This window comes from Caloenas nicobarica, chromosome 3 (assembly GCF_036013445.1).
Source record: "Caloenas nicobarica isolate bCalNic1 chromosome 3, bCalNic1.hap1, whole genome shotgun sequence".
Classification (NCBI taxonomy): Eukaryota; Metazoa; Chordata; class Aves; order Columbiformes; family Columbidae; genus Caloenas; species Caloenas nicobarica.
The window spans coordinates 120669754-120692249 of NC_088247.1; the positions used below are offsets into that span (position 1 = coordinate 120669754).

Genomic DNA, 22496 nt, shown 5'->3' on the forward strand with positions numbered 1-22496 from the left:
TAGATTTTTAAGGCACACTAGTAGACCCCAAATGGAACTTGCTATTCTTTGAAATTAAAAGGTAGTTGATGTGCTTTTGCATTCCAGTGTCTGTGAATGAGAGTTACCACTTCTTGTTACTAAGAAATTTCTTGAAGTATGTCAGTAGATGCAGGTAGTGTATAATTAAAATGTTTTATGTTCTAGTTAGCAGCAAGAACAGGAACAGCAAAATATAATAGACCCAGAGTGGTGTTGGGTTGTTTTTTTGTTCTTTTTGATGGATTGACTGCTAGAAATGTGTTTTACGTTTCTTTCACATCATGGTTACCTTAGACTGTCTCTTTCCTTCCAACTCTTCCGTTCTAATTCTCCCCACCAAGAGGAAGCCGCGTTCCCACTGACACTGCCGAGGAAGCATACGATAGTTGGGTGTCTCCAGCTCTTGGTTCTGGGTCTCGCGCTCTGCCACACCTGCCCTTGGAAAGCAGCTGCTCCTGACATCTGTTTCCTCTGCTCTATGGTGTGTTCTGTCTCAGCCCGCAGGGATTTAGGGAAGATTTGTGACAGGAGAAGAGCAGACTAGTGTGGGCTGCTGGCCAGTCTTTATTTCACGATGCTATTCATTTGTGCTCTTTAAAAAACACAAAACCACCCCAAAACAAACCAAAAACCTGCTGTCATGAGTTGCCGCTACAACTGTTTGTCATGAACATGTAGATTGATTTGGTGACTTCCATATCAAAAGAAAACCAAACAACTTTTTTTTCCAGTTTCCCTTTCTTGCTGCCAGTGCTGTGTTACTGGGGTACTGGTGCCAGAATCCTGTAGGATGAATCTGTTACCACCTCTTGCTTTCTGCTGGGGTCTTTCGTCTGCCTTTCTAGGCTCACAGATGAGGACTTCTGTCAAGAAAAGCCCTCAGAACTTTGACTGGTGTGATTTCTTCCTATTTAAACATCACTGTGTAGCACACAGTGGTTTGTCCGTAGGTGAATACACCATAGAAAGAAGAACTGATCCTTGAGCTCAGTTGAAGCATAAGCACTTTACACTGACCATGTTTGATGAGGCAACTTTGAAGTGTTTCCCATTTTCTCTTGCCTTTCAAATGGCTGCCGTCTCTAGAGAGGTTTGTGGATTTTGACCCTGAATCTGAAATATTCAAATCTCAGTGATATTAGAAGATTTATACCATCTTTCATTATTAGGTGTTCAAAAGGAAACCAGATATTTGGTCTTTGCTATTAGTCGTTTTCTTCTCTGTTTTCTACGTAATTGTATAACTTTTCGGTAACACAAATTCTTATTTGTAGCTGAAGATATGCGTCAGCTCGAGAAGATGAAATGCTATCTGTTCTACTGGTCACAGACTGCCTCCTCTTTCTTAAGTCCCTGCGAATTACTTGTCATACCTTAAAATCTAGGATTTTTATCCTCCTCCGTGATGTGGCTGGACAGCTTTCTGCTTAATTCCTTACCATTGGTCTTCTGCTCCAGTTCCTGACTGGATCTAATGCTGTTGTTCATTCAGGAGTCTCTTGCAATCTATTCCATTCACTAAGCTGATAGATTCTTCGGCAGTCAAGATGGAAAAGGGGGATATTAGTGGTTTGTTTTATTTCACCCTGCTGTGGGGAGAAGTGGGGTGTTTTCCAGATTCTCAGCACTTGTACAGTTACTGAACTGCGTAAAAGTGATTAATTAGTGTGGTTTTCCGTATTTTCTAAAAAGGAGATACTGTACTAAATGGATGTATTATAAACCTGACCACTTCTCTTCAAAATATGCAGTTTAGATTTTTTAGGTGCCTTACGATCTTGTTAAATATGGTAAAAAATAAGGTAAAAAAGCTTTCTACATCAGGAGTGGTAACAGTCCTAAAATATCAGCAGCTGGGCTGAGCGAGCAATTTGCACATTCATCCATCCAATGAGTGTGCACCTGCAAAGTGCTGTGCTCCTCTCCTTCCTCCTCCTCCTCCTCTTTGTGAGCTGCCAGGAAATGGAAAATGATGAAAATCTTGCTCTCCAAATACTTCACATTCTAATTTAGTTCAGGTCCCCGCTGGATTCGCTGGAGTGGAGCCAAAAGGAAGAGTGTTGTCATCACAGCCACTGCCGATCCAGATCAAGCCAGCACCCTCCTGCTGTGCTGAACAGGGCTGTTTGTATGTCTAATACGTCTTAAAAGAAGGATTCAAAGATATTTTTGACTACTGTCTTCTCTTTGTTTTAAACAAATGGATATTAATACTGAGGTGTCTTCATGCTTTTGATTAGAGTCAGCACACAGGCACTTTTGAATGTAACTATGAGGGTACCCTCTCAGAACATCTTAGAATTTAAATACCTGAAATAATTTTTTTGAAATACTGACTTTTTTTGTTGTGTGTTTTGATCAGTAGATACAAGCTTTTGGAGTCAAAATTAGAATCCACACTTAAGAAGTCTCTTGAAATAAAAGAGGAAAAAATTGCTGCTTTGGAGGCTCGTTTAGAAGAATCAACAAATTTAAACCAGCAGCTCCGTCAGGAACTTAAAACAGTAAGGAGAATGACCTTTTTTCTGTAAGATTAAATTACTGCTATACCAGCTAGTGTTATTTCTACGCTTGACCTTTTGTGTAAGACGGCAAAAGATGAGCATTGTTCACGTAATGTAAAGGAGGACAAAGGTATGGCTGATTTTTAAGGCTCCAGTAATAAAGACCCAGTGCAGAAACCACATGAAAAGTTTTTGAGTTTATTAATTGGTCATTGAATATTTTAGGTGGATAAATGGTCTGAAGTTGATTTGATTTGGGATACCAAAAGTAGTAGTTTTCAGTTACATTTTCTGATCTACCTTGAACAGCCTGAGTGCACTGGTAAAAAAAAGAAATATGGTCTCCTTGGTTGTAGGACTTTATTATAAAAGTTGGGGGATACAGTTGAGAGCACTGAAATAAAACAGAAAATAGAGGTCTTTTCCTGTTAGACAAGTGTTTGTTAGGGTTAAGCTCTCTATATGTATAAATAATTTGTGCGTCATCTCCTGAAACATACAAAAAGCAAATTTACAAATAAAGTAAGGTAGCACTTTCTGTTCTTTGAAAAGTGGTATGGTCATGTGATAAACTAGGATATGGAAAATTCTAAACCTAATGTAAGTTGCCCTAAATAATTTCAGGTGAAAAAGAACTATGAAGCTCTCAAGCAAAGACAAGAAGAGGAACGAATGGTTCAGAATTCCCCTCCGAGAAGTGGAGAAGAAAATCAGTCTGTCAATAAGTGGGAGAAAGAAAATCAGGAAACTACTAGAGAATTATTGAAAGTTAAAGATAGGTTAATCGAAGTGGAAAGGAACGTAAGATGTTCTAAGTATTATTTTGATTTTAATTGTTTGTCGTGAGCTGTTCCAGTAATACGAAGGAGAGTATTAAGAAAGTATGCAGTTTATCACCTGGTTTATGTACCAAGCAGAATGTGAATGAAATGAAGTTTATGAAGCAGCCAGGCTTTGCTCTGAGGAATGCTGCAAAGCACTTGAGCGGCATTTAAAAGGAAATGTGGAAACCTGAATTTGCCCTTTTGAATCTACAAATATCTCTTAAATCCCTCTTATATAATCTTGACTTACATGAGTCATGGAGATTTTTCTCCTATATCTCCATAGGTACAATATTAGTTACTCATTTTTTCAGTCCTAACCTGTAGGGATAATATCACCGTGCGTTACTTTGTTATATAAGGTGATTTTATTCCACCCTGTAAATCTCTGCAAAGTCATGATGCTTTGTTTGTTTTGGTCTTGAAGTTCAGTAAACAGCTGTGAACTGAAATTTTCTTTTTTTTCTTTTTTTAATGTTTGAAGAACGCAACACTGCAGGCAGAGAAACAAGCGCTGAAGACACAATTAAAGCAACTCGAGACCCAGAACAGCAATCTGCAGGCTCAGATCCTTGCACTCCAGAGACAGACCGTTTCTCTACAAGAACAAAATACCACTCTACAAACTCAAAATGCCAAGCTGCAGGTAATATTTACCTGGTTTGCTTTCAAAAATAAAATCAATTGGACGTTTTTCCAACTGAAAGCTTTAAAGCTAATGGCAATAATGTGTTGCAAGTCACACTTTGCTTCTGGTATAGACATGGAAAAGAAAGGAATGTGCAAATCATCTGCACTAAAAGCAGTCAAGTAATGTTTTGTTTGCTGATCAATAATAATGTTTCTAGAAGTCGGTTTTAATCTTTCACATTTGTCCAATTTAAATTCTTGGCTTTATACTTAGTAGTAAAGTAGATTCTCTTACCCAGTCTCCTAAGATCATTTTTTAAACTTATTTTTAACTTCTAAATTAGGTCAAGGAAATAGCGTGTCCAAAGAGACTCTAATAAATTTAGTATTTTGCCTATTTTTATAAGTAGAGTTAAAAAAAAAAAAAGCCATACCTAACAGGAAAATAAAGATGTTAGTAAGTACGGAAGACTTGGGAAAAAGCCTTTGAAAACTAAATAAATATGTGAAGATTGAATTCAGATAATTCAGAGGCAAAAAAGGTAATGTGTGACCATGGAAATTGTAAAAATGGTTGTTCACAAAATCTTGCAGCTTTTATGGCCAAAACACAGGTGTAACTTTTTTCTCTGATAAATGTTAGTGGATCAAATGGTTTTTGGAGCTCTAAGAGTCAAAACTACTTAAAGAGGGAACACAAAGTCCACAATTCAGCAGAAATAGTAAATAATGTCAGAAGTGATGGGGGGTGGATGGGAATCAGAATGAAGGAGTCTTTGAAAAGTGAACAAATAACACGTTTTGTGGATGCCTCCAGTTCCATCCTGTCCCTTTGGGGAAGGGAGAACGCACTTGCGCCACAGATGAGCTGTTCTACCGTGTTCAATTGAACGAGTGCACAGGGCTCCCCTTGGTGGCCAGGAAGCCTATGGGCAAAACACAACACTGGGTCTCCTCTCGTCGTCAGAAATGAGCGGACGTGGGCATGGAAATACACCGTGTCCAACAGATGAGGGTGTATCTCTGGGATTCAGAACTCTCTGAGTTTTTGTAATACCTTGTGTCAAAAAAACAGGAATATCTATGTAGTTCCTTTTTTGACTCATGAATTGCACAACAGCACAGGCCTTTCCCATCTGATAGACCTGGAAGATGAATTAACTGCAGAGATTTGAAAGTGTCGAGGCAGTGAATTGGGAGGAGGAAGCATTTTCTGCTCTTCTTTTTTTCCTTTTTGTGTGCTGAACCTCACCAAGCAATGTAGCTTCTGTTGCTGGGGATGACTGAATGATTTTATACCCAACAAGCTGAGGAAGGGAGTTCTTCTTCCTTGAGAGTTCAGCTGCTTTGCTCATAGTTTCAGGCAAGTTGCAGGACAACTCTGAATCAAAATGAAACCTGAAATACGTTCACGAAAATAAGAGTCATTAACTATTGGCTGAATCTGAAATGCAAAGTAAGCCGATCTATGTGGACTAGGTCAAAACTGTTCTTAGGCAACTGTAATTCTACTATTCCTTCTGATACCATAAGGAACACACAAGAGAAGTGATGTCTTAAAGGATAACTGGGAATTCTGTGCTAAATCCAACAGGGAATTCCGTCGGGGCAGTTTCAGAGCACACACTTGCCATCAGACATGACTTCATTTCCAGCAAAAGGTTTGGCTTTCTCATCTGGAACAAAGAATGCTGCAGTTCCAGCAGAAAGGGATTTATTCCTTAGTTACAGTGTGCACTGGAGTGAGAGAGTTCTTTTATTTTTCTTTTTTTTTTCCTTAATAGATACCCTGAGGGTATGAGAAGCCTCAGTGGTTTGTGGTTTTCATCTCATGAATAGGAGAGAGAAGGGAACTATCCTAACACAGGTCACATGACAAGCACGTTGGGTATTATCAGCTCTTTAAGATATCGAAGGATTAGATTAGGTTAATCTTTCCAGAAGCACACAAAGTAAAGTTGGTGGTGGTGGTGTTTGTTTTGTGGTGGGTTTTTTTGTTTGTTTTGTGGTTGGTTGGTTTGTTTGTTTGTTTTGGTTTTTTAATTTTTTTTTTAATCTGTCTAATGTTGAAGGCTTTCATATATTAATACTGTTCTGACATAATTGTTGGAGAAATCATACTCTTCTACAGGAAGAGTACTTTCCAGCAGATCTCGAAACACATACAAAAAGTGATCAAGTGACATTACTGGTGTTGGAAAATAACCACGAGTGGCAATTCCTCAGTAAAACAGAACACGGGTATTTCCTTCCAGGTGCCGTTATTTTATTTCCCTTTCTCTCTGTTAAATGGCTGCTACTCTTTGAAGTCCCATTGTAAAAGATACGTGGGTACAATAAGGATTTTATGGTGACAGCAGAGTCTGTACAATAAAGATTTTTTTTTTTAAATGGCTGTAGGACAGTTCATTTTATTTTATTTGCGTCACAGATTTGGCTTATGTGACATGAGGATAGCACTTTATCAGATATTTGAAGGCAAATAATAATTTGATTCCTCCCCCCTTCCCTGTGTCTATTTAAGCATATGCTTGTGTGTTCTTGTAGTACTGCTGTAAAAATATTCTTGGAGTATGTTGAATTGAAATTGTCTGTTGGGATACAAGAAAAAAAGTATTCCCTTTTAAAGGTTATCACGGGATGGAACGACTAGAAGGTTGCTAAGATGGTAAGGGTTAAACTGAAGAAATCTTTCCATAGGAGGAGATAGACAAGATAATCCAAACTAGGAAATTAATTTGCAACTCTTGTCAAATGTTTATGACTGCAGGTTGAAAATTCCACCCTTAATTCTCAAAGTACATCTCTGATGAATCAGAATGCACAACTGCTGATCCAGCAGTCTGCTTTAGAAAACGAAAACGAGTGTGTGCTCAAGGAACGGGAGGACCTGAAGTCCTTGTATGATTCACTTCTCAAAGACCACGAAAAGCTGGAACACCTGCACGAACGCCAAGCTTCCGAGTTTGAATCTCTGATAGCTAAACATGGAAGTCTTAAATCTGCACACAAAAACCTGGAGGTGGAGCACAAGGACTTAGAAGATAGGTAAATACTAATATTCATGACTAAAATTAGAGTCTGCAATTCCTGAGCAAAAAGCAAAAAACAATGTATAACTTGTATGAATAAAATTAATGTTACTTAAATATAACATTAAGATCTTAAAACCTCAAAAGATCACCTTTTAAAAATATTCCATATTTTGTTATCATTCCAAGAAAAAGAAACTTAAATATGATTTTTGTTTGCAGGTACAATCAGTTGCTGAAACAGAAAGTGCAGCTGGAGGAACTGGAGAAAGTACTCAAGGTAGAACAGGAGAAAATGCTGCAGCAAAATGAAAAACATGAAACAGTGGCAACAGAGTATAAAAAACTTCGTGATGAAAATGAAAGGTAACGCAGAAACCTGCTGTGTCTGTCAGTAGGGCTCTGAGCACTTGCCAGAACAGGCTAAACAAGTGGTGTACGATATCCGATCACATTTCTTAATACCTGATGCTGCAGTTTGGAGGCTCGTAAATAAACGCCTCCTGCATTCGGGGTGTGAGGAGGGTCAGGAGGAATTGGGGGTTGTTTTTAGAAAGGGACGTGGCAGGGACAAATCTACGCAGCCTCCGTGATCACCCAAGTTTGAGCTATTCCTGTTTCCTTACTCTTCTGTGTTGGCAAGAAATTCTAACCGTTTTGATAAGATTCTTGTATTTTGGAAAGTGACATCTTAAAACTAGCTGTGATGTCCACGTTTAGAAATCCTGCTTTATTTCTAAACATATGGAGAACCTGGAGTGTTTGGCTAAAAGGCAGAGTGCTTACCTAAGAAAATTAGACCAAGAGATGACTTACCTACAGTATGCGACAGTAAGAAATTATTCTCTGTATTCTATGGAAGAGCCTTGGAAATTTCATGTTTCAGAGGGAATGTGAGTAATGAACACATTTCCTTCTATCTCATGTATTCTTTTATGGTGCCTTTTAATTCCAGGCTCACTCATACATACAGTCAGCTCTTGAGAGAGAATGAAGTTCTCCAAACTGATCACAAGAATTTGAAAACGTTATTGAACAATTCCAAACTAGAACAAACACGATTAGAAGCTGAGTTTTCTAAACTCAAAGAACAGTACCAACAACTGGATATTACGTCAACAAAACTCAATAATCAATGTGAGGTATGTGAGAATTCTGCTGTTTTTCATGACTGGTATCATTGTAATGTTTATATAAGTGTATTTGTAGATTCATAAAATGATACGAAGTGCTTGAGAATTTGTCGTTTGGTTTATAGATAATGAAGTGGGTCTGAAGACAAATTAATTTGCCTATTGTACAGGAAATACAAAAATTGGGGCTCATGTGTTAGGTAAACTGTTGTAAGTTATTTAAAGCATCGAAGAGGCTTTTATCAGTTGAGTCAGAATTTACTTAAGTTTTCTGTTTGATTTGACTGCGAGAATCCTTTGTAGACCTAAATTTTCTTTCTAATCTCATTATCTGTATGTATAATATGCTCTCATATATATGCATGTACCATTTCATGTATTTTAACAGCTGCTTAGCCAGCTTAAAGGAAATCTGGAAGAGGAGAACAGACATCTGCTAGATCAAATTCAGACATTAATGCTACAGAATAGAACATTACTTGAGCAGAATATGGAAAGCAAGGATCTCTTCCATGTAGAGCAAAGGCAGTACATGTGAGTTTTAAAACAATGAAATTACTGTGGTTAGGGCATTACGCTAATACCTATACTTTAAAAAAAACCCCAACACTTCTGTTTTTTATAGCAATAAACATGTGTGCTACTCCTGAGATGTTTCTCCTTTTCAAATAAAAATTTTAATGATTTGTGAAAAGCAGATAACTCAAACTACAAGCATCATATTTTTAGTTCTAAAGGTTCAGTGCAATGCGTTCATTACTGATGGTGCAAATGAGGAATCATAATGTTATTCATTCCTCATTCTGCTACAGACAAAGTTCCTAGATTTATTTGTAAACTTTTTTAGTGAATTTGAGAGAAGAGAAAATGTGCTTGTCTAAATGATTCTGTTAGAACCTATAGGCATTTTATTATTATTTCAAAAAAGGGGAAAATTCTGTTGTTTAATATAGGCAAATGGATTTTTTTCAATTTTATGTCAATGTGAAATGTAAGACTGCTTGTTTGTTGTATCTCTTTCTTGATTTTTCAATAAGAAACAAGTGTTATGTAAGAATTCCTCATGAAAAGTGACAACTTTCAGATAACTGATACCCAAAGGAACATGCTACTCACACATTATACATACATTTTTGAAACATACATTATCATTAATTTCTGTTGACAGTGACAAGCTAAATGAACTAAGGCGACAGAAGGAGAAACTGGAGGAGAAGATAATGGATCAGTATAAATTTTATGAACCATCTCCACCAAGAAGGTACTGATGAACATGATATAAAAATAAACACACATATAAAAGCTGACGTAGTTTCACTTGTTCCAGCTGAAAATCAAGATTTTGTTAAACTTCGGGGGAGCAGAATCATGTCTGTGTTCTTGCATACAAATTAGGAAAAGTCTGAAGTCATAAGTAACTTGTTATAAACGTACTGTGTCGTTGATAACAGGAGGGGCAACTGGATCACTCTGAAAATGAGGAAACTGATCAAATCTAAGAAGGATGTTAATCGAGAACGTTTGAAGTCCGTGACACTGACGCCGACGCGCTCTGAGTCCAGCGAGGGGTTCCTGCAGCTGCCCCACCAGGACAGCCAGGACAGCTCCTCCGTGGGCTCCAACTCGCTGGAGGACGGGCAGACCTTGGGCACCAAAAAGAGTAGTAGTGAGTACTGCAAAACAGTTGTTTCTTCTAATCATCGGTGGCTAAATGCCTTTTTGATATGATTAAAAATGAAGAGGGGCTGGAAAAGGCTATGCGTTGTGGAGGATTTTTAAAGAGAATTTAAGTCTTTAGGAAAGAAGCCTGAATTCCTTTATTAATGCCAGATTTATACTGACTTCTTGCAAACTCCTGAGTGTTTGGGCAGGAGCTAGTTTTTAGCATTCCCGTAACTGTGAGTGTTAAAAAGACGTGAATTGTTACTGACCCTAAAGCTGAGAGTTAAGGGACTGAGAGGGAGCCTGAGCAGAGTTCCAGAGGTGTGGATAGATGGAATATTCCGGACACAATTTGCAGACCTTGGAAGAGCCCGACAGCCGTTGCGTTAGGACGCCCACAGCATGGAAGGCCAGCTCCTGTGCAGCATTTACATTTCGGATCTATATTTTTTGTTATCCACTCTTGGCATGAACCATAAACTGCCTGGTTTCTCACAACTTAAGAGATGGTATTACAGCCAAGTTATCAGGGTGGAATGATTCTGTTTAATAATTATGCACCAGAAGCATTTTGGCTGTGCGTGTAAAAGCATCAGAATACATATGTATTAACCTTCACTTAAAATCTTTGCAATACTTTTTTTAAAATTTAATGTTGGGTGTCTAAAGACAGCAGATTCATATTCTGTTTTTTCTGCCAGCTATGAATTCGCTGTGTTAAAGCCATGATGGTGATTTTTTTAAATTCTGTGCTTATTGCAGAAGCTTGGTCAAAGTAAAAAAAAAAACATGCAGGGAAACTTAAAATCAGATTTGTGATTCTTTAATAACTGAAGAAAATAGCAAGTTCAAGGATACATTTTACCGCTTTTGCTAACCTGTCAATTTGGGAACCTTAGTGTTTTTCAGTGTGAGGGTCCATTAAAGTTCAAACCAGCTACTTTTGAATTTTGAAAAAAGCAACTGTTGCTTTTACATCTGAAGTGGGAGTCTGGTGGAACTGCCGAGTGGCTGAAGCCGTAGTGGTGTGTTTGCAAGTGTGTTAGTTTGAATCGGGAGTGTGCACGCTTTGGTTCACACCATCTGCATCCCTGTCAACAATTCCATGTTCTGGAAGGGCTTTTGTACGTGACAGTTTTCTTTGCATGACGCTTGGGACCTTGTAGCGTGCGGTTACCCGCCTGCTGGAGCTGTGCTTGAAGTGCCGGGGGCCGACCCTCAACAGAGGTTGGAAATTGTGCAGACCTCGTTAATTTTCTACTCCGTGGACCTTGTTCGTGTTCCTCTTAATCTCAGTGTATTTATCCACAAACTGGAAAGGCTGATCTAAGTCTGGATCCTGACCTTCCTCCATTACGCATGTCGCCATGGAAACCACAGGTTTTGATAGAATTCGGATGAATTAGTTGCCAGTTCAACGCTGACAATTGTAGTGCGTCTTACAAAGTTAATATCACAGCGTGAGAAGTACCAGTAATGGTGCGTATTTTGCAGTCTGTTTCTTCTGACTGTAAATCCTAAATACCACGATCCTGTGGCTCTTTTCTTTTCTGTAAGAAGTGCCTTGGCCATAGCGGCTTCTGCTGGAAGAAGCTACAAGAAAGAGAAAAGCTGTAAGTTGCCGCCTGTCTCTGCCGATGCTCGGGTACCGCAGTTTTGGGTCTGGGAGGAGACAAGTTCTGGTCCCCCCTGATCTCCTGCGGCTGGGAACGGTGGTTCCAGCGGGAACTGCTGAGGTGAAATGTCCTGCGTGTCCTTCAGGAGGCCAGAGAGAAGCGGCTTCCATCCCCACGTCGCAGGCGCTGGCACTCATCGGTGCTGTTCGCAAAAGGCAGAGGACAGGGGATCTGACAGAAAGGGATTTTGGAGATGCATAGGTTTCCTCCCCTGTAACACCTTTAAATAGCAGACACATCGTCTCACAGCGGAAGTAAAAGAAGTGTATTAGGCTTCATTTTCTATTAGCAAAACATTTTCTTGTGTGCATGAACAGAATGATTTGAGGATTTCAGTACTCGCCATACAGAATTCCCCGGAGTATTTCTGGCCAACAGGAGGGGAATTACAAACCAGGAGATTTCCTATCAGTAGAGGAATTCTCCAATGCTCATCATTCATTCTCAGCTCGTAAAGCAAGGACACGTTCATAGAATACTGAAAAGAGAAAGGAAAGTTAATGAATTGTAACTAGAATTCTTTGAGTAGATGGTTACTAAGAGCAAAATAATCCTCATACCACCACATTTTTAAAAGGTGTAAAGAACCTAAATCTGCCCAAGCCGAACTTTGTGGCTTCCTGTTTGTTTGTGCTGTCGCTCTGCCATTCCAGTATTTTTCCACAAGAGCTTTCTTTAGTCATGTTCTCCTCAGAAATTGCTCCAGTGGTGTCTCAAGGAGGCTGCATTTTACCAGAGGACAGGTTTCAATGTTGGATTTCAGGATGCGAGTAGTTGCGGTGGAGTTTTCTGTGTGGTACAGCCAGAAATCAGCCCTTTGGGAGGTGATCTGTGTCAATGAATGCGAATCACAGATGACTCCAATGATTCTCAGCCATCCTCTGGTTACTTTTTAATAGGATTAGGGTGGGCATTTTTAATTAAGAGGATGAGTTATCTTGTCTATAAAGGATTAGAAAAGTTACAAAAGAATCGTGTTGCACAACGCTGATGAAAAGTAGCAGAAATAGAACAGAATTACCTTTTTGGTTTGCCACTAGTGTTAAAAGTGATCTATTATTTACCTGCTAGAAACTTAGTCCAGTGCTGTGCCTCATAATCCTTTGGCGGGGGGCTGTTCCAAGCTATGTATTTGATATACAATTAGCCATACAACATGCACGGCTCCTTTATGGGCGATTTACCCACCTTTCTGCTTTTTTTAAGCCCGTGAGTGTCTGAGTTGATGTTGGTTCTGGCTTACTGCCTCAGGATCTATAAGAGAAGGAAAGCTTTATTATCTGAGGAAAAACAATAAGTTATTTCGAAGTACCTACAAATATATGTACATAATCAAAGATATCTGTATGCCTACATAGTGAATAATTCCAAGGTGAAATTGTACTTGGTGTGCTCCTGTCTTACATAGGTAGCACACGTGCCTTTCTTTTCTTGCACTTGAACAAGATTCACTTGGGATTTCCCCCTCCTCCATCTTTTAATACAATTTGTGATTTTAACTCTGTTTCCTGATATTATCTTGATTTTTCCTCTTAGCCCTCCCAAAATGTTACAGCAACACTAGCCTTTGGTATTTTCTCTTTTGGTATTTTTTTCAGCTAAAAAATTTGGTGTATATCATTCCAGACAAGAAATCTAGATTTTATTTTTCTCATTACAGATTTGAAGTGGATTATTTCAGTAGAATGTTAAATTCACTGCACACGAACAGTAGATTGAACATAAGGTCCATGTAATTTTTCCACAAGACAGTAGATGACCCAAATTATTAATGAGCTCAAAATGTAACAAGTCTGATAAAAGATTGTGTCCTACTAGAAATGCGGGGCAAAAAATTACAAAAGTTATAAATCTCAAAACAGAATGATGTGAACATCGTTTAAAGTAGAAGTTGTACTTAGAGTTGCTTTCATTTTAAGCTTTTTTTGCTTCACATTTTTCTTTATGTTCACGAAATGTTATTTTTCACAGTAAAACCTATGTAATTGTCAATTTCTATAATTGTCTGCAGAGAAGTTACATTGATTTTTTTCTCGAGCTTGGCAGTATAGATCTTTCAAACTGTGTTACACTCTTCACCATTATTTTTGGTGTGTTTCTGAGTATATTGAAGTTTTCATAGTGCAGTTTTCATATTTCAGTGTAGTTTTCATATCTCATTGTCACACAGAAGCATGAGAATGATAGTTTTTAGCATAGCATACATAGCTTAAGCTCAGACATTCATTTCTGTCCTTAGTTTCAACATTTAACTTCCATCTGTTCTTCTCCCTTTTTTTCTTTCATTTCCCTGTTTCCGTTTTTCCTCATGCTATGACATAAAAGTGGTTGCACTGAAAAGACTGCCCTTTTTGAGGAACAGACCGAAGGAAAAAGACAAAATGAAGGCCTTCTACCGTCGCTCCATGTGTAAGACTTTATGACAGTTCAGCTTCTTTTCAATGGCTACACTGGCTTCATTACTAATTTTTCACTAACCTCTCCCTGGACTGCGCTGTTATTTTTCCTCCTATTTTGCAGTGTGCGAGTCCTGCTACGATACAAGGAGCTGGAGCTTTTTTTCTTCTTTTTAATTTTTTTTCAAACCTTGGCACTGAATACTTTATATATGTGCACGTACACACACACAAACACACATACATATATATATATATATTCAGTGCATTGTGGTTGCATATACTTGTATACACAGTTGTCTATATACACATGTCTCTATGTGTATATAAACTTACAGTGCACTGTGTTAACCTAAATGGTCCCAAATTACACATTTCATAAGCCTTTCGTTAAGAAATCACTGTAATTTTGTATTTAAAGAAAGCGTAGAAGATGGTGCAAGGCTGTGTGGTGGTCTGTCATTCTTCAAGTGTTCACCAGTTCCTGTTGCCAAAACGTTGTATTGATTTATTTGATTTGATTTTTTTAATGAGGGGTGGACAGTTTTCTCTAGTTTTGTGAAGTAAAGGTGAATATCATCAGATGTCATCTTTCTCAGATCCTTTTATTTGTTACTCTAAAAGATACAGTATCCCTGCAGTAACCTGCACTGTACAAGGATCCCATATCATTGTTGACATTATATCGTATTAGCACCTCTGCCCACTTTCTTCATCCCATTTGATCATTACCAACAGTATATCAAGGCTTCTAACATAGATATTACGTATCATTGCAGCGCAAGCATGGCAATAATACCTGGTAAAATGAGTTTTAAGAACCATACGGAGCTGAAAGAAGTCTCTGCCTTACCCCACTTCTCATTCATTGAGCTGATTGCATGTCGTAACGCGGATGATCTTGTGTCTTTATCTTCCAGCCCTCAATGCGCTTTAACGCTTAGAAAACTGTCAGATGATTTGCAATACAGAATAAGAACCGAAGCAAATACATTGCCCATGCTGATCATTTGCTCTCATTTGCATCCCAGCCATGAATGACCTGGTGCAGTCCATGGTCCTGGCAGGAGGACAATGGACAGGTAGTTCTGAGCATCTGGAGGGTCCTGATGATATATCTGCGGGTAAAAGGAGGAAGGAGTTGGGAGCTCTGGCCTTCTCTACCACAGCCATCAACTTTGCAGCTGGCAACTCTTCTGCAGGCTTCAGATCCAAGCAGTTGCTAAATAATAAAGGTATAGGTAGAAGCTTTTTGCACCGTGATGTGACTGTGTGTAACAGCAATGTCATATAAGTATTGGTTTGACTTGTGTTTTAAGTTTTTCAGCCAAAAGCAATCTTAATAATCGAGTCGCAGTGCTAAGGTACTGAATAGTTTTAATTGCTGCAGTTATAAAATGTTTCAGCATTTTTCCTACAGAATGTTACCTAAGTAAAAATGGATTCATTTGAAAAATATTTTAGTCTGTTTTACAGATGATAAATATTCCAATAATACTTTCTTTTTATTTTACATCTTATTTTATGTCTCTGTGTATAGATACTACATCCTTTGAAGATGTAAGTCCGCAAGGTATTAGTGATGATTCTAGTACAGGATCAAGAGTTCATGGTAAGATGTGAACTTTAATTAAATTAATTACAGATATATTATGTGAATGTTAGTGAGGTTTGCAAAAAAAAGTGAATGTCATCGTTACAAGTGAGCATGTTTTCTGTGCTTTGTGTATCTCTTCAATGTACAGTGTCATTTCTTCAGATTGCTATTTTCTTTCTTAACGACCGCATCAGATAGATGTTCTGTATCTCTAGTAGAAAGTATCTGTGAAGTGCATCTGAACAGGATCAAAACATTTTCCCTTTAAAAAATTGTTTGGAGTTAATAGTAACATAAAAGGAGTTATAATTCCAATTCTACAAAAAATATTTCCAAATCTGGCCGGATTTTCCAATGTTTATTGTTCAGCAAAACCTAAATTTGTCATGTACTATATTTGATAAAATCATTACTGTTCCTTCAAGCAAATCCATGAATTGAAAGCTATCATAGATTATTTAGAAGTGAAGTTTTAACTCTTCTGTGAACGCTTAAAATGAGTATGAGCAGCAAAGGTTTTTGAAGACGGTAACAGCACATTTCCCTTGTATTGGATAGGAGTACAGGACATTATCTGTGCAGATGCTCTTGCTCCTCCTGTTCGTGGCATTTCAACAATGTGCAAGGTTCCTTGTCAGATCTGTTGTAAGTGACCTGATCACGAGCAGCTTTCTGCCTGCCCATCCTTCCGTCCGTCAACCCTGGTTTCCCACTAACCGACCCGTTTCAGTTCTAAATGTACACTCTCTTTCTCTCTTCCTCCCTTCGTACCTCACTGTTCCTGTCGTGCCCTTTTCTCAAGTGGCCTCTGGGGCTGCCTGGAAATCCCTTTGCTTTCTGATCTCTAAGAAACCACTTTGTTGGCAGTGGGCATGTGAAATAGTGCATGGTTCCTGCCTCTGGGCGTTCTGGCACCAGAACGTGTAGGTACCGTGGCGCTTGCTGTGCCATTTTGTTCATCACAGTGTCTCCGAATTGTCCGTTTAGCTTCCAGACCAGCCAGCCTCGATAGTGGCAGAACGTCCACTAGTAATAGCAATAACAACGCTTCGCTCCATGAAGTCAAAGGTACGCTCTCGGTGAACTTATGGACATCCTCCCTTTCTGTTATTGTCTCTCTAAGGTCATCTAGAGAGGTTAAAAAAAGAACAACCACACAAATCCCCACAACACACCACAGTATGTTTTTCTTCAAGCATATCCCCAAATTAGAAAAGAATATGAGTATCAGTAGAGCCTATGTTTTTAATAAATATTAGTATATAAGTTACAAACTATTTTAAACCAAACCTAACCCAAGTAACAATGTTACAAAATAAGAATTGCCCCCAAATTACTTTAAAATCACTTCTATTCAAGCAGAGAAGTTGCTCCATTTTTTTCTCCCAGCATCCCACCACATGTGCACTGCTGCTGTAAAGCTGTATAGCATAAAACGCAAAGCAGACAAAAGGGCATTTGTAATATTGTCCTGCAAACCTCTGTATTTTGTTTTTGAAAGGCTAATAATGTTCTTGGATTTAGCAATATTCTCCAAATTTCATATATTACAAGCCTTGATATATTTTTGTTTTTAATGGCCATTCTAGCTGGAGACCATTGTACGTATTAAACTAGAATGCTGCCAACTCAAGACTTCATTTAATATTTATGGCTTGTGTTTATGAAACAGTATCTGTTTGGAAAGCTAGAGATGAAATGCTAGCTTAAGATTTTTATTTGTGGGTGGTGGTTTTTTCTTTGTCCATTTGATTGCTCCCTTTTATAAAAGATTCTTTGAGGCAATCCGTGCCCCAGTTTCTGTACTGTATTAGAAATTTCTGCTGTAAACAATTCATCTTTCCACAAACTTGATTTCATTTCTTAAGAGTAACACGAAGCAGGAAATACTCGATTATTCGTCAGTATTTTTTAAACAATTCACAATTACTGAAAATAAGAAGAATTGGCGTTGTGGAATCTATTTTGAATTTAATGCCATTTGCTTCCTTCAGGCCACAGTTGTAATAAATTAGAAGTAATGGCAGAAACTGTCGGAGAAGCAGCATTCCAAAATAGTTCTTACTGAAGAAAATATTTCTTTCCATGTCATCTTTTGTGTGTCATTTAATGTAAAACTCATTAATAGTACATTGGAGCGTGTGCCTCGCAGAGATGCTGAAGCAGAGTGGAGGTGTCATCCTGAGCCTCTCGGACTAGAGCATTATGTAGAGGGAGGCCCAGATTATAACCGAAAGGTAGTTTCTTTGGTTTTTTCATTCAGAAGCTATTGTGTCACGTTTAAAGAGCTGTAAGAGGTAAGTCAGGGGAGACCAATTGTATTAATAATATATTTGGGTTGAGTGAAAAAAGAGTGACTGGATGTTTTAGTATTTTAAATAGAATCATCGTTAACTGAATCTGATAACGTCCCAGATTTGAGTGAGGTAATGCTGTTTAACAGCTTCCCTGTTTCTTACGGAACACTGCAACCTTCCACCCCGCAGCAGGAGCGGTGAGCAACGCGAGCCGGCCGCAGAGCCACAGCAGCGGGGAGTTCAGCCTGCTGCAGGAGCACGAGGCCTGGTCCAGCAGCAGCAGCAGCCCCAGCCCGTTCCTGCGGGGCCACGCCAGGTCCAGAACCCCCGAAACGCCCCACGCTCGCGGGAAACGCAGCAAAACCGGCTCTCCCGGCAGCGAAGTTGTTACCCTGCAGCAGTTTCTAGAAGAAAGCAACAAGAGTACCTCAAGCGAGGTTAGTTTAAAAAAATATTTTAACTCTGTGTTACGCCATAAATGGGCACAGAAGTACTAGGAGACCTAGAGTGAGTAGAATGGCGTTGAAGCCGTTCTGGTTCTGCCTGCATTAAGCAGCAGCGTGGACTGCATCCTGATAAACTGTACTCGCTGTATTATACACAAAATCGTGTGGGATTTCGCAGCTTGACCCTTTCTGGCTTCTGAATGAGGTAAGAAAGTCAATCTCCGCTGCACAGACCAGTCTTTTTAGAATTGTTCTTCATTTATGTCCACAAATATTGCTTAAGAAATGTCAAAATCACAATTGATAGACTTACAAGATGTTTCGTGTTTTTGACAGATGAAATCTGCGAGCGAAGAGAATCTTTTAGATGAAGTCATGAGAAGCTTATCCGAGTCCGCAGAGCTGACGGGAAAGGAGAAGCTCAGAAAGCAGCCGTCCGGCGGCTGTGGCATTGTAAGATCATTAAGTGTGAAAACCACAGCCGATTTCTCAGATGGACGATCCATTAAACCAGAACAACTGGTAAGGCCCAGCCTTCGGAAAACTGAAGATCCCTACTTCACTAGCTCTCCAATAAAATTTCCATCGGGCGCTCCAGGGAAGGGCAAATCGGTGAAAGAAAAGATCCAAGCAACTGCGTCCCAGCGCCAGTCGAGAGATTGCAATCCTTACGCCACCTTACCTCGGGCGAGCAGCGTGATTTCCACGGCGGAAGGAACCACGCGAAGGACGAGCATTCACGATTTCTTGTCTAAGGACAGTAGACAGCCTGTCTCGGTTGACCCAGCCCCAGCCGCCAGCGACAGGAGCGTTCCGGCAGCCTCCAGTGAGTACCCAGCACACCAGTTCTCCTCTCCTTTTGTTCACTGTGTGGCTTACAGAGTAGATTGTGTGCTGCACAGCGGTGCAGCTAATTCAGTTAAACCCTGTCATTTAGGATGTAGTTCGGATGTACCTAAGACTTCAAGGATGGAAAGGGCAAATTGCCGTGAGAGAACGTTGCTAAACACAAATATGTTTAATGAGAAGGTCGGTACATCTGGTAAGGACAGCACAGGGTCGTTCACTGTGGCGCAGCCTTTTTTATCCCTTAACACTGAATTAGTTAGCAATATAAGCGGATTGCCTCAAAGATCTGCACCAAAAACACCTAATCAGGCCAATCTGCCGGCGTTTAGATCCGTACCGAAAAATCCAGAGCAGCCTTGTGCTAATGAGCAATGTGCTGGCAGTGAGCTGCGCGCAGCTGGAACGGGGCAGTTGGTTCCTGCCCCCCGTGCAAACACCAGCGAGGCCGAATCCCCGCTGCTGGTTTCTGAGGATAATCAAACTGTGTGGTACGAGTATGGCTGTGTGTGAGAAGGAAGTTCTGCCATTGAAAATATATATATACACATATATAGTATAATATGACATATAGGTGTTCTTCTCATTGTCCACTGGATTTAGAGAAAATTTCACTACAAATGAAAAATGATTTTGTGTTAGATCTGTGGGTGTTGTTTGCCAAGGCTCAGTTGTGTACTCCAGCATGTCTGAATGTAAAATTGTAACCTCACCAAAGTTTGCATGAAACATTAATTGCACTGTACATATTTTGCATGCCTTTAAAAGTCTTTATAATACAAGCTATATTTTTATTTGTCACGCACTCCAAACATTTTGGTTTTTCCCCTGTACGTTCCTGAATGCATGTTAAAGCGATTGCATGCTGCATTGCCAGAAATGGCACCATGATCAACAGGATTTCCAATACCAAGGCAGCTTTTTGCAGTTGTGCTCGTGCTTTCAGATGTATCAGTAACACTCTGATATGTATTTGGAGTAAAAATACTTTCCCCTCCCTTATTTCAAAAATGAAAAGAAGCATTTAGAGAGATTTCAATGTCTTACCCTTTCCATTTGTGCCATGTCCCGGCATAAATGCACTTTGCACGAGGAACGAGTTATGGCCCAATAATTCAGTGCTCTGGCTTGCACAATAAATATGAATTACTGTTCATACTTATCAACATACTTGAACATTAATAAATACAAAGACCATTCATAGTCCTAAACGTAAATGATAATTCTTATGAAGAGGCAGTAAATAGTGACTTGATATGCAGCACTTGTAATGAAAAAATGACCCTTTCCACCTTTTTCCTTTTATGTGCTTTGTCTTTTCACATCTGGTGTACAAATGTGGTGAAGTGTTCGGTTTTCTTAGGAGTCAGATCACAGTTCCATGAGACTCCTTGTGATGTACGGTAATAAAAACCTGTATCGATTATGGTGGAAATTCATTTTTTCTTCTTAAAAGAAGTAACACTAACAGAATAGAAAACAAGATGTATAACAAAATCACAGAAAAAACTGTTACATTAGCATAGTTAAATAAAAGAAAAAATAACAAAAAGTTTTCTTGCAAAACTATAGGAACTTTTAAGTGAATAACTCATTAAATCCCAGATGACCAGCTAAAGAGAAATGTCAAACTGTAATTACTTCATATGCCACTGTCTCTGCAATTGCTTGGAACTTCTCAATGGGAAATATAAACAGAGTTTAAAATCATATCGTACTTAAACTATGAATACATTAGGCTTAGAGAGCACTTTCTTGCAAGAGGAAATAATTACTGACAGTTACGGTAGGACAAAATTACATATGCTATAAAAAACCTGAATGAAAATATATCTAGAGGAAAAAATAATTAAAATTGAAAAGAAATATAAAAAATAATGAAGGGCATATTATGATTTTTGCGATTGAATTTTTCTTTGCCGGCAGTTTGTGTCAGTCCCAGTACTGCTGTGCGGGCTGAACTCCAATTCCCCAGCGTGTAACTGGGGATTGGGGCAAAACTGTCGACGTTGTTCCCGGCGTGCTGTTGGTCACTGCCCTCGAGAATGGGCTCACCGTTAAAAAATAAACCCAAATCTGAAATAGAACCTTCATTTCACACGCAGCGAGATCAGTGTTCCCATCTGGGGTCATGTCATTTGACTTCACTAGTGGGCAGAGGTCTGCACCAGCTTGGAGCTGAGCTGTTCGGTGAAGCGCCATGTGTGGAACGCATTTTGCAAGTTGTGGAAGGAATTAGAAAATCACCTGAGCTCTGAGAGCGCTTCTTATAAACTCACACTGTGCTCCCTGTGTCTGTGTCTTTCTTTACCGATTGCAAGCCTGTGTCTTGAGCGAGGCTGCTTGTTAGGAGCACAGGAAGGTTTGTGGCCAGAGGTATTATAGTATGTCCTGTTCAGCTCAACTGCTGTTGTTTGAGACATCACACAGGCTTTCCGGCACGCTCCCATCTCGTTTCCAGCCTTGTCTTGCTTTGGTCCTTAGACTGTTCAGCTACAAAAAATACCAATATTGTCTCCAGATATGTTTGTTTATTAGGAGCTCTCCAGCATGACCACCAAACCCCGGCTGTAATCATGAGCAAGGCCAAGGTGTGAAGAGCCATTGCTGCTCCTCAGCCGCCTGCTGGCTGTGGGTAGGTGAGGCCTTGCCATGGTAATCATCAGCACTCAACATGTGCCTGCTGGCCAAAAAAGGGTATTTTGCTCTGGCCTGGTAATTTGCTTGCAGCGAAAGGTTTGCTTGACGCTTCACTCTAAGCGGGTAGTAAATTTAGATGCTGCGTTTTGCACGTCCGGGCTGTTGCATGCAAAGATAATTTTCTGTTCTGCAGAGCTGAACGTGAATGTTTCTTTTAATGCGTAGCAGGTAAAAAATGCACAGATAAGTTCTCTCCCAGGTTTAGTCAGCCTTGATTACATCTGATTGGTTTTATTCCTTTTCATACAGGCAGAAAATTAGGGTTAGTGTATCTAAAAGTTAAGTGTATCTGACGGTGGCTTTGAAAATAATAGCTGGTTATTCTAAATGCCAAGATTAATTTCAGTGAATGTAGTTGAGTAGGTATTTCCAGTGTCTTCTGTCCCTCTCCTCTGTCCTTTCCTCTTAAAATGAGAAGTGTTTGTATGTCCTTGTGCTCCACTAATGAGTAGAATGTATTTTAATGCATGAGGGTGTTTTTCATGTCCTGGTAAACACAATGAATAACCTGAAATGCTTTTCTCTGCAGATGTGGAAGCTATCCCAGAAAGCAGAAATTCAAAAAGCAGGTCTAGGGAGCAGCAAAGCTCCTAATTCTATTACCCACTACATGAGATGTGGGCCAAGTGGTGAGTTTCCTGCCCAAACTGTAAATGAGATTAATTTCATTTACAACAAACTAACAGCATTACATATAAGGACAAGTGCACATGGCATTAACCAGATGTAAAT

At 39.4% G+C, this 22496-nt stretch overlaps 1 protein-coding gene across 5 annotated transcripts in view; it reads left to right on the forward strand.

Annotated features, from left to right (window-relative positions):
- Positions 1-22496, forward strand: part of CCDC88A (coiled-coil domain containing 88A) — a 64907-nt gene that overhangs the window by 38870 nt on the left and 3541 nt on the right. For 2 of the 5 annotated variants that reach the window (XM_065630720.1, XM_065630719.1), the window contains exons 18-34: positions 2384-2525; positions 3150-3326; positions 3834-3995; positions 6750-7027; positions 7234-7377; positions 7967-8153; positions 8533-8678; positions 9313-9405; positions 9596-9810; positions 13808-13891; positions 14910-15113; positions 15419-15490; positions 16034-16120; positions 16463-16543; positions 17962-18209; positions 18555-19044; positions 22294-22393. In XM_065630720.1, coding sequence (XP_065486792.1) covers positions 2384-2525; positions 3150-3326; positions 3834-3995; positions 6750-7027; positions 7234-7377; positions 7967-8153; positions 8533-8678; positions 9313-9405; positions 9596-9810; positions 13808-13891; positions 14910-15113; positions 15419-15490; positions 16034-16120; positions 16463-16543; positions 17962-18209; positions 18555-19044; positions 22294-22358 — 2875 coding nt within the window. In that variant the 3' untranslated portion in view covers positions 22359-22393. Of the gene's footprint in view, positions 1-2383; positions 2526-3149; positions 3327-3833; positions 3996-6749; positions 7028-7233; positions 7378-7966; positions 8154-8532; positions 8679-9312; positions 9406-9595; positions 9811-13807; positions 13892-14909; positions 15114-15418; positions 15491-16033; positions 16121-16462; positions 16544-17961; positions 18210-18554; positions 19578-22293; positions 22394-22496 lie in introns of those variants that run through there. The other 3 variants (XM_065630721.1, XM_065630717.1, XM_065630718.1) reach the window with 3 other exon arrangements.